Source organism: Enhydra lutris, unplaced genomic scaffold (assembly GCF_002288905.1).
Source record: "Enhydra lutris kenyoni isolate GAN:26980312 unplaced genomic scaffold, ASM228890v2 scaffoldscaffold1, whole genome shotgun sequence".
NCBI lineage: Eukaryota > Metazoa > Chordata > Mammalia > Carnivora > Mustelidae > Enhydra > Enhydra lutris.
In genome coordinates, this window is record NW_019154085.1 from 96,910,982 (window position 1) to 96,928,151 (window position 17,170).

The window sequence follows — 17,170 nt, forward strand, 5'->3', positions numbered from 1 at the left end:
CTGTGGTTAAGGGCCCAGACTCTGGAGACAAAGTTTTTCAGTTACGTCCTCATTCTTGAGTGCTAAGGATAAACTTAACCTCTTTAGGTTGTTATGCAGACTTCATGAGTTAATTTTTACAAAATGTTCTGAACACCACTTGGTACATGAGAAGCACTATATAACCACTTGCTACACATACAAATAAAAAATAAAACTTCCTCTGGGAAACGCTCTCATCCTTCCTCAAGAAATGTCTTCCTGAGCAAGGCAGGACTCTCATCAGTTTATCAGAGGGGTCATGAGCTCACTGTCCTCCAGGAGTTGCAGTCCCATGGTCAGCATGACTCACCGTCAACCCTGGCATTTCCTCAGCTGGCAGAAACGGGAGCCAGCCATCAGCTGTGCTCTTACAATGAATTGAAAGCATCAACTGCTTCTCTGGAATTCTGAAGATTGCCAGAGGCCGGCCCATGTGGGCAGGGGCAGCAGTGCCACTGGGAGGTGGCTGCAGCATGTGACAAAAGCCCTGCTCAGATGCAGGAGATCAAGCCCCTCCATCTCCAGCCTCGTTGCCTGAAGGCCCTGTCACCAGCCAAGCAGTCCACAGAGAAAATGACATTTAAGTATTACCAGCAGTTGAGATGAGCTAGACACAGAAGCCCGGGACCCCTAGGATGGGTTAAATCAGGCTTTCTCAGCTTTAATACTCTTGACACTTTGGGCCAGACCATCCTTTGCTGTGGAGAGATGTCTCTCTCATCCATCGAAGGGTGTTTGGCAGCACCCCTGGCCTCTAGCAGCTGAACGACCATAGCAATCCTTCCACGTGACAACCAAAACCCTCCCCTGCCAATGCCCCTGGGGGGAGAGGGGCACGAAGCCCCAATTTGAGAACCACTAAGTTAGGCATACGCTCCCAACCCTTTCTTCCTTACTGCCCCTTTGTACTGAACTTGCATTATGCGTGACCTCCATTTGCTAAGGAACTGGAGGCACTGCTACAAATATAATGCAAAGTACAATGAAGGAATCAGCCCTCCTCCCTTCAGGAGCTGATGGAGGCCCAGCCCATGCTGATGGTCTCTCGAGGGCTGGTAACCTTCTGCAATTTTTTGTCTTTCTGTTAAAAGGCAAGAGGACTATGGGACAGAGACCCCACCCCCCAGCCCCACCCCAAACCATAGTTATCGGTGATGGTCACTGGTGGAAGACAGCCTAGGGAGAATACAAAACTGTCACATCACCCTTAAGATGACACAAACAAATGGAAAGATACTATATTCTATGTTCATGGACTGGAAGAATATGGTTAAAATGTCTGTACTACCCAAAGCAGTCTATAGATTTAACGTAATCACTATTAGACACCAACAATATTTTTCATAGCAGTGGAACAAGTAATCCGAAAATCTGTATGGAACCACAAAAGACCCTGAATAGCCAAAGCAATCTTGAAAAAGAAGACCAAAGCTGGAGGTATCACAATTCCAGATTTCAGGATATATTATAAAGCTGTAGTAATCAAAATAGTATGGTAATGGCACACAGGCACATAGATCAGTGGAACAGAATACAGAGCCCAGAAATAAACCCACAGTTGCATAGTCAATTAATCCATGACAAAGCAGGCAAGAACATGTAATGGGAAAAAGACAGACTCTTCAACAAATGGTGTTGGGGAAACTTGACAGCTACATGGAAAAGATCAAACTGGACCACTTTCTTACACCACACACAAATACAAACTCAAAACGGATTAAAGACCTAAATGTGAGGCCTGAAATCATAAAAACCCTAGAAGAGAGCACAGGTATTAATTTCTCTGACATTGGGCATAACAACATTTTTCCAGCTATGTCTCCTGAGAAAGGAAAACAAAAGCCAAAAATAAACTATTGGTACTACAACAAAATAAAAAGGTTTTGCAGAGTGAAGGAAACCATCAACAAAACAAAAAGACAACCTACTGAATGGGAGAAGAATGGCAAATGGTATATCCAATAAGGGGCTGATCTCCAAAACATATAAAGAGCTTCTATAACATACCCAAACAACCAAATCATCCAATTAAAAAATGGGGAGAAGACATGAATCAACATTTCTCCAAAGGAGACATCCAGATGGGCCAACAGACACATGAAAAGATCCTTAACATCACTCATCATCACGGAAATGCAAATCAAAAGTACCATGAGACATCATCACCTCACACTTGTCAGAATGGCTAAAATCAACAACACAAGAAACAATACATGTGGGTGAGGACGTGGAGAAAAAATATCCTTCTTGCACTGTTGGTGGTAATACAAATGGGTGCAGCCACTGTAGAAAACAGTATGGAGTTCCTCAAAAAATTAAAAATAGAAATACCAGTAATAATCCAGTATACTGCTACTGGGTATTGACCCAAAGAATATGAAAACACTAAATCAAAAAGACACATGCACCCCTGTATTTATTGTAGCATTATTTACAATAGCCAAATTATGGAAGCAATCTAAGTGCCCATTAATAGAAAAATAGATAAAAATATGTGATGTACACAAAGAAATCCTACACAGCCATAAAAAGGATGAGCGTATGACATTTGGGACCACGTGGGTAGTCCTAGGGAGTATCATGCTAAGTGAAGTGAGTCAGACTGGGAAAGACAAATACCTTATTTTAAAAAAAAAACCAAAAAACTAAAACAGAATCAGATCTATACACACAGAGAACAAACACCTGCAATAGAGGAGGGTGTAGGGGATGAGCAAAATGGGTGAAAGGGAGTGCGACACAGCAGCTTCCGGTTATGGAATGAGTTAAGTCACGGGAATAAATGGTGCAGCATAAGGAATACAGTCAACGACATTGTCATAGTGATGTAATGGGACACCAGTGATAAACACAGCATAATGTACAAACTTGTCCAATCACTAAGTCACACACCTGAAACTAATGTAACATTGTATGTCAACTATACTAAAAATATGTCAAAAAACAAGAAGCTAGTCTTCCTCGATTCCGAAAATACAGTCCCTGATAAGGGTGACCTACTCTCTCCTGTTGACCTCACCTACTAGAGGATGACTTCTGTGACCATGTGACATGGTGTGACATGGTGCAACGAGGGGAAGTCATGACCATGAGAAAGATGCTGACATTCACTATCACAACTACAGTACGTGCCACCAACACCACTACTGCCCCGCCCCCAACACGCCACTGACTGAGCTCTGTGTCAGCTGCTGTCCCCAGCACTTCTCGAAATTACTTCACAGAGTCCTACCAAGACAATGAGGAGTGTATTATTGTTACCATCTCCATTCTACAGATGATAAACCGCAGCACAGACAGATGAAGTCATTTACCCCAGATGACTGCAGAACAAGGGTTCCCGCTCAGACAGTCTGGTTCCAGATCCAATCGCACTTACCTACCGCTCCATATTGCCTCTGAAGGAGTGTTGTGGACCTGCCAGCCAGCAGGCGTCTCTGACCTGCTGCTTCTGAGCACCTTATTGGGGATTAACCTCTGGGCTTCTGCCACGTGCTTTTGTTAAATCATATCCCAACCATCCTCAAGGCTCACTGACACCACTGTTCGCTGAGCAACTCCCATACTAAAAATAATGCAGAGTTCGCATTTCCATACTTTCTGCCTCAAAATGAAAATGGAATATAAAGCAATCCAAAACCCTGGGCTCCCTAGGCACTTTACCTGGATAGGCATGTTTTCTCTTCCAGTGTGAAAGAAAAGAAGTTTATTTTCAACAAGAAGCTGTTTTTAGTCCCTATTTCAAGGCAGCTCAACACAAGATAAAAGATAGTGTCAACAAAATACACAAGGGCAAAGATGTTGCCAAGTCCATTTCTGTGTCTTTACTAACTGGCACACTACAGTGCTCAGTTATGTGTGTACTACACAAGTGAACAGATGAATGAATTAATCAACAAACAAATGGACTAGAAGAGTCTTCCCATCAATAAGGCTAAGGAAATCGGGACGCCTGGGTGGCTCAGTTGGTTGAGCAGCTGCCTTCGGCTCAGGTCATGATCCCAGCGTCCTGGGATCGAGTCCCACATCGGGCTCCTTGTTCTGTGGGGAGCCTGCTTCTCCCTCTGCCTCTGCCTGCCACTCTGTCTGCCTGTGCTCGCTCACTCTCTCTCTCTCTGACAAATAAATAAATAAAATCTTTAAAAAAAAAAAAAAAAAAAAAAAATAAGGCTAAGGAAATCATAACTTTCTAGGGGATGAAATTTTTTCTCACCTTTGCATTTTACAGTTAAACCTGCAAAATCTGTTTTATTGCAATTTTAAATACCAGAACATTTTTGTGTTTTAGTCTTAATAATAATCCACTTATCCAATAAGATTGTACACCTAAGGATAAGTTCTACAGAGCTTAATAAAGAAATTAGGGCAAAAATATTCCTTCAGATTCTCGTGTAACATTTTTATATATATCATTGTGTTTTACAGTTATTATAGCAGTAAAATGTGTCCTCAGCAGGATTACAACTTTCAATTACTAACAGGCTTTTAAAATTTTGTTTGTGCTTCAAAGCCTTAGCCATAAAAATTTAATCCCAACATTACTACCGGAACTCTATATTCCTAAAACTTACTGTACATGACAAAGATGAGATCAAAGCAATTGAAAACATTTAAAATGTCCTTCTGGGGGAAGTTAGCTTTGCTTTCTAACATGCTAGAAATGCTTTGATCAAGGGCGAGATTGACAAAAATCTCAGAACAGGTGCTCTGACAGCTTCTTTAAGTTTTCATTTCCAGAAAGCATGACTCCAGGGGGTGAGTAGGAGCTGGAGAAAGCTGCCACATTCTTGAGCAGGGCAGCCAAGGTGATTTCACTGCCGGCTAAATGTGACTCCTAAGGTGGAGCCCAAAGAGATGGGATTTCAAGACAAAGGGGGTCCTGTTGGTAGAAAAGTCTATCAGTTTATAGGTCTAGACAGGGCAGTAAACCCCGACTGCCCAGATTATTCAGGCAATCAGTATTTGAAGAATGATCCAGAAAGGCAGTGCTTGGGTCCTCTGCTAGCCCACCCTGTCCCCCGGGGACATGCTTCCAAAGCAGCAGTTATCTAGCTGGCTGTCCTCCAGGCCAACCTTCACAGGCTCTGTCCTCAAGGCCCTCCATCAGAATCTGTGGAGTCCACAAGTCAAGGACTCTGGGCACAGCCACGATGGGATTAAGGTGTAGCCAGCATGATTTGCTGGCACAGAACCAACCGTGCAATGAGCAAGGACTTACATCTGAACTGGAAAATATTATTTGCATCTGGGCTTGCTCCTAATCCAAGTCCCTCTCCACCATGGCTGCCCCCCAGGGCAGAGCTTCAACAAGGGGCAGCTTCACTCGCTGCTTGGGAGAAACCAGCAAAGACAGGACACTAATGAGAAAGGAAGGTGCTAATGAAAAAAGAATTAGCCCCAGCCTCTCCCTTCCACTGACTGTCAGAATGTCAAGTTTCATCAGTTATATATTTTTAATTTCACAGTGACCTCTACACAGAAAGACAACAGAGTTAGAGTAATAAGCAAAATCCAGTCCATTCATTATGTACAAGGACACCGTGATGTTATTTATTATAGATAAGAACTGGACACGACCCAAATGCCCAACAAAAAGATTAAATTACATATGCCCATCCATTCATAAGACAGAATAAATCACTGGATTGGAACTCAGGGAGGGCAGAGCAGGCGTCTTGTCATCTCTGTTTATCACCACTGGCTGTTAACATCAGGAGCCCACTGAATATTTATTGAATGGATGGTTAAAAAAAAAAGTGTATGGCCATTAAAAATATCTAATGGCATGAGGAAATACAACAAAGAACAAAGAGAGTTTAAAAAGCTATATATGAAATATTCCATTTTTTTAAAAATGATGTTATGTACATGGATCTGCATTTTAAAAAAGGACTGGAAGAAAATCAAAATTTATCTGGATTTGGGGTTAGGGAGTGTTTTACTTTTTATTCTTTATTTCTTAGAGTACAGAAATGGGCGTGGCATCATCCTCGCCCTTGTGTGTTTCACTGACAGCATCTTCTATCTTGCGTTAAATAGTCTGGAAATGGCGACTCACACAGCTGCTTCCGTTGAAAATGAACTTCTGTCCTTTCACGTTAAACCAAGCCCACCCAGGTCAAGGACCGAGAGTGTCCAGGGTTTTTCACTGCCTTACGGCTTACATGCTCTCCACTTTCTATATTCACGGTACTCTGACAATCACAGAGGCTTAAATGCTATTTGAAAATATATCCAGTGCAGTGAATTCTACCCTCACCAAGATACTGGCCCCATGTACCTGATGTCAGGTAAGAAGGCACCCCCTGCCCACCAAAACAGCTCAGTGACTGACCCTCACTGCCTTCTCTCATGTGAATTCTTAAAGCCACCTAAAGTTGCGACCATGCTCTCGCCCCGCAGCTGTCACGGGCAGCCACACCATGTCACAGAGGGCATTGAGCCACCACCTCAAAGAGAAAGGGCAGCTCAGAGGCGCAGTATTACACTATTCTTCTCTCCTGGGTTCGGCTGCAAGGGCAGACTTCAGCTTTGACTCCAATGTGTTCCAGAAGCAAATGTTATTCCTGAGGTGCTACCGGGGGGTGTCTCTAGTATTTCCAGGCATTTTCTAGGCAGCAGAACGTGAGGGAAAAAAATCATATCTTGGCCTGTTGATGATCTCAAGTGCATCCTGGAATCTGTAAAGTGCATCCTGGAATCTGTAAATACCCAGAACAGAGCTCTTGGGCTGTTTTCTCAATTTTCCTGACACCCAGCCAGATGCATGGAATCGGAGTCCAGCATTTTAGTCCTTTTTATAGAACAGAAATGGATTTGGGCTCTGAGTGGTCAAGCCCACTGTCACTCGGTCCTTACCAGACTCCCCGGGGCGCACACCTCCCTCACCATCAGGAAAGGCAGCCACCACACACTCTTCCTTCCCGCTCACCACCATACCAGAGACAGTACCCTCCAGCAGTGCCTTCCTTCAGAGATGGCGGGAGCTCACCAAATCCAGCCTAGCTCCCAGCCCACAGGGGGAAGCCTTCTCTTTTGAATGGGGCAGTGACAGTCACATCTCCCATTTCTAAAATGCCAAAGTCACTCTGTGGAGCCCACACACTTTTAGAGGGGCCCAGGGAAGAGCCAGACAGCCAGACAGTTGAGTCTGAACTGGAGACTCAACCCTGTCCTCAGCCCCGGCCGGAATGGGGCCCAGCACTGGTGCTGTCAAGGCAGGCCTGGTGACTCTGGTGGACAAGCCTCGCCTGTCCTTGTCGGGGAGGGCAATGGCAAGCCTGCCTCCCTCTCTCTGGTGGAGAGCTTACTTCCTCTCCTGTCTTATCCCCTGTAAACATGGGGAACCTTACTTCCTCTCATGTCTTATCCCTTATAAACATGGAGAACAGCTACATAAACACATTCTTGAAGCCCTATGTTCAAACGTATAAACAAACATCCACTTCACAAGAACAGTTCTGGTGCGGTGCTAACAGCCAGCAGTACATGTCGGCCACGGTTCGTGAGAACTCCCAACAATGAATGCATTTCACTCATCTACGTGCCTAAGTAAGCTTTGTAACAGGTGAGCCTTACAACAAGCCTCGGAGGTGAATGATACTATTATATCCTCAGTTTTACAAAAGAGGAAGCGGGCTTTTAAAACATCCGTCACCTGCCCAAGGTCACACACCCAGTAAGGAACCCTACAGCCATATATGAAAACTCTCTAACGATCTTCCAGAATAAACACTGGTTCCTATGTCAGAATCAGGAGCACAAGAGCCACTCGGAGTCCCCCCCCCCAGACATGGAATGCAGGGGGAATCTCGTCTCATTTCCAATCTCCCTAAAAACTTTACTTTCCAGTTAGCCCCAGCTGGAATGGTCCCACACAGATAAGAGGTGAAGGGGCTGCTGCTGATCACTCCTGGCTCCTACTAAGGGCCAGGCATGTGTGGGGAACAAGAGAGGCAAAAATCCCTGCTCTTTGGGGGCTCACCTGCTACATGAAGAAGAGAGATGAGCAACAGACCCAGTAACTATGTAACGAGAGGTGGTTTAGGTGTTAGAAAAATAGGTGGTCTAGGGGTTGTAAGACTGAGAATGAAATCGTGAAAGAGAGAACGGAAGGAGAGGAGGAGCAAGCTATGGGGAGAGGAGGCATGCAGGTGGGAGGAAGGGCAGAGGCGGGGACTCGGGAACAGGCGAATGCTCAGCCACCACCCCGCCAGCGGTCCCAGAAGACAGCTTGGTACCCAGACAGGTCTGGGAAGGGTCCACAGCTCCTAAGGGTGGCCACAGTGGCATGATGTCTGCCCAGCTGGTTCTGACAGGCCACTGGGTGAAGGGAGCAACCCCACTTCAGGGGCCTGGACACTCTGAGCCCAAGAGTCACATGCACATCCCCTCATGCCTGTTCTCTCCTCAAGCTAGGACTTGAAGCAGCAACAAGGCAGGGAAGGACAGGTCTTGTGGACAAAGAGAGCAGAAGAACAGGCTCCAATCCCTGCCAGAGACACATTCTGACTGTTCTCCTGTTTACAGCACCCCCGAGGCCCTCCTCAGACGTGTGGCCCTGCTGGGCATGCTTGGGAACTCAGTCTGGCTCTGCCGGGGTGCCAGGTGGGGGGACTGCCACCACACACCCCTGGAAGAGCTCCAAGCCCAGAGAGGCCTGTTTTAGGTTGCCAACTTTCTAAAGCAGAAAGCCCTTCCTTTAATCACACCAGCCACGTCCCGTAGAGCAACCACGGCACTCCTCAGACACATTGACCAGCCCAGCTCCTCTCTTCTTCCCAGTGTCACTCCAAAGCAGTGTGTTTCCCTCGGGGGTGGAGAATTGCTGCTTTGGCAATGGTGGTTCTCCACAGCACCCCAGCCCTCCAAGAAAACAGTTCCTTGATCATATTTGAAGGAACAGAGCCAAAAAAAAAAAAAAAAAAGAAAGAAAGAAAGAAAGAAAGAAAAATAAATACAATTTTTAAAAAGCCATTCACAGGCTTTTTTTTTTTTTTAAATCTCTGGTGAAATTCAACCTAAGTATTTTTCATCTTCTCTTTCATAGCAGGGGTGGAACCAAACATGCATAAAAGCTCATCTAACTCTCCAGACTTTATGTACGTCTGCAACACTGAGCAGGAGCTACCGGAGGCCACCATGCCAGCATCACGGTGGGGGCCTCCCTTTGGCCTATGAGCAGAACCCTAAATGATGTCAGTGTCTTAGAAGTGGGCATCCCCAGGCCAACAAGGGCCACCTGAAGCCCAATGCATTGCCCTTTGACCAGCAACCAAAAATTCTACCCTATTCTCCAGGGCCCACATTTCGCAAACCTCACCTCTTTAAGGAAACAGGAGGAGCTTCTTCCTCTTTACCTCTCTTCCCCAACCCAGAAGTTAAGGGGGGGGTGGTGGGGTGAGGAGAAAACAGGGAGGGGCCAAGGCCCCCAGGCAGTGGCAGGCTGGGCTCCCTCACAAGAAGATCCATCCCCCTGCACTCCTCTCCCCCTGCTGTCACACTGAGATCCAGAGCCCCAAGGGCCCCCGTATATGCTGCCCACCTTCCACACTGCTCCTGGCTCCCGTTGTTCAGCCCCATCAACCTCAGTTCTGCCCCGAGAGTGCACTTTCAGGCCTGGAGCACACACCCTGCCTTCTGCCTGGCCTGCTGGGCCTCAAGGGCCCTCCTCCCACCCCACCCGCAGCTCCCCGATGTCAGTAGGGCTAAGAGACACCTAAGAGAGGCTTTCTTCGACCTTCTCGTTCCAAGTAGCGCCTCGTGCACTTTTTTAAAGAATCACACATCCCTGTCTCATCTTTCTTCCTGGAATTACTATCTGATATTGTCTCTATTATTTCTCCCTCCAAAATGAACATAGTGCTCACGAGAGCAGGGACCCCCGTCCGTCTTTTTCTAGCTGTATGCACAAGGACCGCACTGTCATATAGCTGCAGAGCACACCAACATTTCCCAGAGTGCCAGGCTTGAGGGGTAACATCCAGTCAACGGGACAACTGAGGCTCAAGAAGTCCAGGCAGTCAGGATGGACACAGGAGGTAAGGCAGAGTAAGAGGTCAAGAGGGAAAAGCCGCAGCAGGGAAACGGGAAACGGGCAGGGGAGGGGTGGCAGACCTGCTGAAGGCCTACACGGCTTCAGCCTGAGCCACGGTCCCCGCATCCACAACAGCAAAGGGCACCAAAGAGGCAAGAAAGGTCGCAGCAACTAAGCTGTGGATGGGACACTAAGGGAGGCCGTCTCTCACGGCCTGGACGGCACAAGCAGACGGGGCCAGTGTCGTAGATAAGAGGCAATCACCGGGCATCAGAATTTGGGTCAGGCCACAGAGACAGAGATCAATTCACCTCAGAAACAAGAAGGGCATTGACGAGGGTGAGTGACAGCATTCATGACACAGTTCCCGTGCAGTCACTGACCGGCATGGCCCTGCCATGCGGGCCGAGAAGATGCGGTGGAGGCCGTGTGGCAGGAGGCCCTGGCTCCACACGCCCCTCTCCTCCTCACTCCCTCTCCCCCTCACCCCTTCTTCGTCGTGGCAGAGGAGCGCGCAGAAACGCTGTCCACACCCCACAGATGAATGCTCTGACTGTTCCATACAGGCCGCCTGGGACATCTTCCAGGCACTACTTCTGAATTCCCCAATTCCAAAAGAAGTTCAGAAGTCTCTTTTCAAATCAGCAGAACAAGGATGGGGGAGGAGAGGACTGTGTGCAAACTCTAGGACAGGCCAAGGACTCGTCAGACTAGCAACACTGGACACGCGTACCTCGCTTACACGCGCAATCACGTAGTAGTGTTGCACTCTGAGGGCCCGGGCCCCGCAGCCAGAATGTGACACGACCACACCGCCTGCCTCCAAAGCCCGCGCTCCTAACCACTAGCCTCTGACCTGCCACGCAGAAGGAGCATTTCCAGGGGTGCGGGTGGTTCAGTGGTTAAGCGGCTGCCTTCAGCTCAGGTCATGATCCCAGGGTCCTGGGATGGAGCCCCACAATGGGCTCCCTGCTCAGTAGGGAGCCTGCTTCTCCCTCTCCCTCTGCCTGCTGCTCCCCCTGCTTGTGCTGACAAGTAAATAAAATTTCAAAAAAAAAAAAAAAAGGCATTTCCAGAGGACAGAGAAACACAACATTTGGATGCACACCTTATGTGAAGATGTCTTAAAGTGGACTCAAGTGTAGAGATGAGTCTTAGGACACCAAGCAAAATCCCATAGAAAGAGGGCTCCACAGATAGAGCAGGGATTGACAAGACCCTGTGGCAACTACTCAGCTCTTGCCACTGCAGTGCAAAAACAGCCAGAGAGAGCAAACAAGGGACACTTTACCTCTAAAAAAAGGAGGCTCAGGCCAAGGTGAGCTTGCTGTCCAGGCCTTAGACCATGGGAGTCCTGAGAAACTGCTGAGTCAAGGAGAGACAGGACCTGATCGATGAGTATTTTAGACTGAATTACGGGGACTACTGAAAGATGGAGTCAGCGTGTTTTAGATGTCCTCTAAAATCTTGATTTTACCCTGCTTCTCTTATTGCAGTTGTTATAAGCAACTGGGAGTGGTTCGGTTTCAATCAACGTTTATTTACTCAAAATGACAGAGGTCCATATTTGACCCACAGGTCACACAATTTCCTGAACTCTTCTGCTCTAAGACCTCCAGCCAGGGATTCTAAAAAATCAGTTATAATCTGAAGTCCGCTACCGGGATTCTTCAAACACCTGCCTCAGCTACTGACGATACCTTTACACATCCTAAGAGCCTCTGATTATGCCAATACGGGGATGGGGAAACGAAGGTGTTTTCTCTCTCTCTCTCTCTCTCTCTCTCTCCTGTTTTGGTCTAATAATGGGATTGACTCAGAGCAGGCAAAGATCCCAGCCATACAGGATCAGCTCCTCACTGCCTCAGCACAGGCATCCAGGCAGTGCTCTGTAGCTGGGCTGCATCTGTGGCAGAAAAAGAGACTGCAAACTGCTGTCCCAAGCATCCTCATCCCTGCTGTGTCAGCCCAGCTAAACCACTGAACATCCTGCGGTCTTTGCACCTCCTGACATCAACCACCAGAGCTGCCTGGCTGTGGACGTGCCCACCACGAGTACCGACGGACCGCAGGGGAAGCACACACCATTTGAAAGGCTCTCCAGCTTCCCAGGACTGGCCCTGGACTGCACCGCACCGTCTTCCTCAATACCAGTCATTGGTGCCCAGAACGGAGAAAAGGAAAAGGCCAGGCTGACAAATCTTAAATAATAAAAACTAGCTATCTGCTTGGGAACTCTTTAAGAAGATGCTCTTAAGTGTTTTCTGTTTCACTCTTAGCGTGGTGATCCTCCAAGGTGGGGAGGGAGGCAATTTTGCACCCCGCCCCCCAATGTCTGGACACATTTTTGATGGTCACAACTAGGGGGGTGCTATTGGCTTTAGTGGGTACAGACACCAGAGGTGCTGCTCAGTATCCTACAGCACATGAGCAGACCCCACTACTAAGAATCACCCAGCCCCAAATGCCAAGAGTGTTGACATGACAAACCCTGTCTTAGTAGGATTTCGCCATGTGATGATCCCAGTGCCTCAAGCACGTATGCACAGTCCAGTTAAATTCCACAGACTCAGCCCCAAGGAGCACTCTGACTGACACGCCGAGTTGATGAGATGCAAGAGAGAAACAGCAGTGTGTGCTACCACTGCTGATGGGGCCTGTTGGGTTGTTTGCTATTTTTTGAGAAACAGAAGAATGACTCTGCTAAGGTTCACCTGTGAAAGGAGGAAGTTTTATAGTTGCTCTGAGCTCCAAACTCTTATGTAAGATAAGGTGGCCAAAATTCTAACAGACTACTCTGGGGTTCTGGTAACTTTCTACAACACATGGTGTCTGTGAGGTTGTAAGCCAAGACCCCATCTGCTCCTGAGAACATAGAGGAAGCCTAGCCTAGGAGATGTTCAGCAGGAAAAAAGAAATGGAGACACACACAACAACTATGAAAACTTAAAGTTCACAAATTTACCATTTGGGGTGTTCCTTCTGTCCCAGTTTGGCAGACTGAGATCAACAGGAGGAAGAAATTACTAACAGACGACTCTCCTCTTCCCCAAAATATTTAACACGGAAGGTACTGAACCAGAAACTCAAAAATGGAGTTGACTTTACTGGTTGTTTACTTGTTGCACATGGTGACAGTCTGATGTATTCTTTCTCACCTACGGTATTTAGAAATATTACAGAAGAATGAAGTCAATGAGTAACTTTCTTTTTTTTTTTAATTTTTAATTTAACTTTTTTTCATGTTTTCATTCTTTTTTAAATTTATTTCTTTTCAGCGTAACAGAATTCATTGTTTATGCACCCTCTGAAAAACTACCTAGTTGTTTTTCAATATGGATCCTCAAAATGGAGTCTCGTTTTTTAATCCATCAGATCAAAAAAAAGGGGAGGTATTTATTTAGACATGTTGAAAACCAATGCCTATAGACACTGTCAAACTGAACAGATTAAAAGCAGACAAGTGTGATCATTCCAACAGTAGGCACTGAAAAAGAATTTCCACATTGTATGTTAAAAGCAACCATTTTCAGGGTGCCTGAGTGGCTCAAGTCAGTTAAATGTCTGACTCCTGGTTTCAGCTCAGATCACAATCTCAGGGTGATGAGAAAATATGCAACATCATCAGCCATCAGGGAAATTAAAATCAAAACCACACCATTTAGAATAGCAAAAATTGGTATGGCAAGAAACAACAAACGTTGGAGAGGTTGTGGACAAAGGTGAACCTTCCTACAGTGTCGATGGGAATGCAAGTTGAAACAGCCACTTGGGAAAACAGCATGGAGATTCCTCAGAAAGTTAAAAATAGAGCTACTCTATGACCCAGCAATTGCACTAATGGGTATTTACCTGAAAGATACAGATGTAATGAAAAGAAGGGCCATTTGTACCCCAATGTTCATAGCAGCAATGTCCATAATCACCAAACTATGGGAAGAGCCTAGATGTGCTTCAACAGATGAATGGATAAAGAAGATGCAGTCCATATATACAATCGAATATTACACAGCCATCAGAAAGGATAAATACCCAACTTTTGTATCAGCATGGATGTGACTGGAGGAGATAAAGCTGAGTGAAATAAGTCAAGCAGAGAAGACAATTATCATATGGTTTCACTTACTTGTGGAGCATAAGGAATAGCATGCAGGACACAAGGAGAAGGAAGGGAAAAATGAAGTGGGGGAAATCGGAGGGGGAGATGAACCATGAGAGACTATGGACTTTGGGAATCAAACTGAGGGTTTTAGAGGGGAGGGGGTTGGGGGGATGGGTCAGCCTGGTGATGGGTATTAAGGAGGGCATTTATTGAATGGAGTGCTGGGTGTTATACGTAAACAATGAATCATGGAACACTACATCAAAAACTAATGATGTACTGTATGGTGACTAACATAATAAAAAAATTATAAAAAAAAATAAAATAAAAGCAACCATTTTCAGGGTGCCTGGGTGGTTCAGTCGGTTAAATGTACAACTCCTGGTCTCAGCTCAGAATATTATCTCAGGTCATGAGGTCAAGCCCCCTGCTGGGTTTCTCTCTGGGCCTGGGGCCTGCTTAAGACTCTCTCCCTCTCCTCTGCTCCTCCACTGACCTCACCTCCCCCCACCAAAAAACAAAACAAAACAAAACAAAAACAAAAACAAAACCCAACCATTTTCTCCTTACCAAAAAAATATATATGAAATTTAAAAGTAACCAAATTTCCTGGATCCTTTCAAAAAGAAAAAAAAAAAAAAGATTATGTAAAATTAAGTATGACTTCCTGCATTTGAACTCAAGCTTCCAACTGCTGCTATATATTTTCAGGAAAACACCATATGAACTCCATAGACTTCAGAGTCCGTGACTGATGGGTCATAAGGTAGAACACTAATGTTTTCCACCCCGGCCACCCCATTCTTGCATCTCATTCATATTACGCCTCAAGGTCCCAATCCCTAAGGCCACTAAGTTCTCTGTTCAGTGACTGGACTTGTCAATGAGTAACAGGACAGATCATCACCTATGGATTAAGTCTACTCCCATCCTCAGTCATCAAGGAGAGCTGGGAGGTCAGTTCCCCACATCACGGTATGATCCAAATTTCATTTACAATTTCTGTTCTGTATTTGTGCATCTATGCTTTTTAAAGTATTATTCATGTATATGTATATTTTTGTGTGTATATATAAAATATCAGAAAGTATACACTGAGATGTTAATTATGGTTATTTCCTAGAGCAGTAGATTTATATGTGATTTTCTTTATTCTTGGTGGGTTTTTTTTTTTTTTTTTTGCACATCTATAGCTTCCAACTTTTTCTATATTAAGCATAACATTTGCCAAAAGAAAAATAAGTAATATTTTGTGTATTCTTTTTCCCACTCAGCCTTATTTCTAAAAGAGTTTTAGAAAAAAGCACCACATACAGTAAGACTTCTTTCAAAGTCAGGGCAATTAGAGACAAGGGCAAGAAACAAGAACAGTTGACTCTCAAGAAGCCAAAGATGAAAGCTATTAGCCAGCAGCACGTAATCGCTAGTGTCCTATGCTGTAGCCAGAGGGAGGCACATACTTGGCTTGGAGTTTCTCCCCACCTCCTACCTCACCCTGCCCACCCCCAACACAGTCCTCATTCCCCCACACATTCCTCCCCACATTCCTCCCCACCCTTCTTACCTCACCCCCACCCCATCTTAATTAAGTTTTGTTTAGGGAAAAGAATGAGAATATTTTTCTCCGTTCCCTGATCATACTCCCAGATGAGATCATGCAATCCAGAAATGTGTTGAGGAAGAAGGGCTGGCTGCAAATCCAACCTAGAGCACTGATAACCGTTCCACCCCACTGCTCCTGGGTCTGGGTGTTAGTCTGTGGGGACAAGAGCTCAGAAGCTCCCCAAGGACATGGCTTTAACTTTCTCAAAGTGTCTCTCTGTGCAATTCACTGCCACAAAGGCAGTGGCAAGGGATGCACTCAATCCATAACAAAACCAAGGTGGCGAGGCTCTGGGGTCCTTCTCAGGCAGAACCACGCTCTATCAAGCAGCCCCAGTAGCCCGGCGCTTACCATAAGCTGTCATGACGCCGGCATACGGCCCATCCACCACATTCCTGTTTTCCTCTGCCAGCGCCTTGATGTACCTCTTGCTGAGGTCTAGGATCTGCTCGCGTAGCATGGAGCTGCTCTCGGGCTGAGTTCGCTGCTGGATGGTAAAATGCAGGAGCATCATACCCCAGATAAAGCCAAAAGTCACAAGGAAAAAGCCGAGCTTCTGAGAGGACAGCTTCCACGGAGTAAAGAGAGCCATTGCTCTCCAGCAACTTCACCTGCCCTTTGGCTCTTACAACGTAGGAGGAAGACACAAGTTCATGGTGCAGGCTGGATGGGTGGGCTTGCCAGTGTCACTCTGGCTCCTGCGTCAGCCGATTTCCTTTCCTCGTTTCCATTCCGCTGTGAAGAAGGGGGAAAGTTAGTAGAGTGGTAGTGGCAAAACACAGGGAAACCAAGAGCCATGTTTTCATTCAAATAGCTCCAAAACGCGCACTTCCTTTTTTCTTAATTTGCTGGTTCAATATCTTATGTTATGATTCCAGATCTGTAAGCTGAGAGGGGAAATCTGGCTAGGCGACAAAAAAGCTGCACAAATACAGAGGAGGAAATGTGTGTCTGACTATGTTAACAGGTGTAGCAGGGCTGTTCCAGTCTGGACCAAGTTCAAAACAGGAAGCTTATTTTGCAAGGTGGGGAGGAGATGGAAGGGTACTTCACTGAATGTCAGCAAAAACCCAAACGGAGGGTGGAGTCAAAGCACCACCGGGCACTTCTGTGCATCTGTAACTTGAGCTTACAAAGTCATTAGCCTGTGCTCTGGCAAGGATTAGAGCATGCAGCTGGGGAGGTGAGCAACAGAATGGGCACCTCCTCAGGGGTCATTAGACCAGGAAAGGGCAGCAAACTCCCAAGTTATGTAAGCATGGCCAGCTCGCATTAGCGGTGTCTGGAGAGAGAGAAGCTGAAGCTCTCGGGGCCACCAGGCAGCCTCCCCCCAGGTACCAGTGCTGAGAGGCTGTGCCAGGGGTACCCAGCGGTCTTCCTGTTCAAGCTACCACGAGTGAAAGAGGCA

At 46.3% G+C, this 17,170-nt stretch overlaps 1 protein-coding gene across 6 annotated transcripts in view; it reads right to left on the bottom strand.

The window, feature by feature from the left end:
• The window catches only part of LOC111141394 (mannosyl (alpha-1,6-)-glycoprotein beta-1,6-N-acetyl-glucosaminyltransferase), a 346,427-nt gene that overhangs the window by 203,711 nt on the left and 125,546 nt on the right, over positions 1 to 17,170 (bottom strand). For all 6 annotated transcript variants that reach the window (XR_002640198.1, XR_002640201.1, XR_002640202.1 and 3 more), the window contains one exon: positions 16,114 to 16,497. Coding sequence is in view for 3 of the 6 variants with exons in the window: in XM_022493939.1 (XP_022349647.1) it covers positions 16,114 to 16,354 (241 nt within the window). In the remaining 3 variants the exon portion in view is untranslated. The remainder of the gene's footprint in view (positions 1 to 16,113; positions 16,498 to 17,170) is intronic.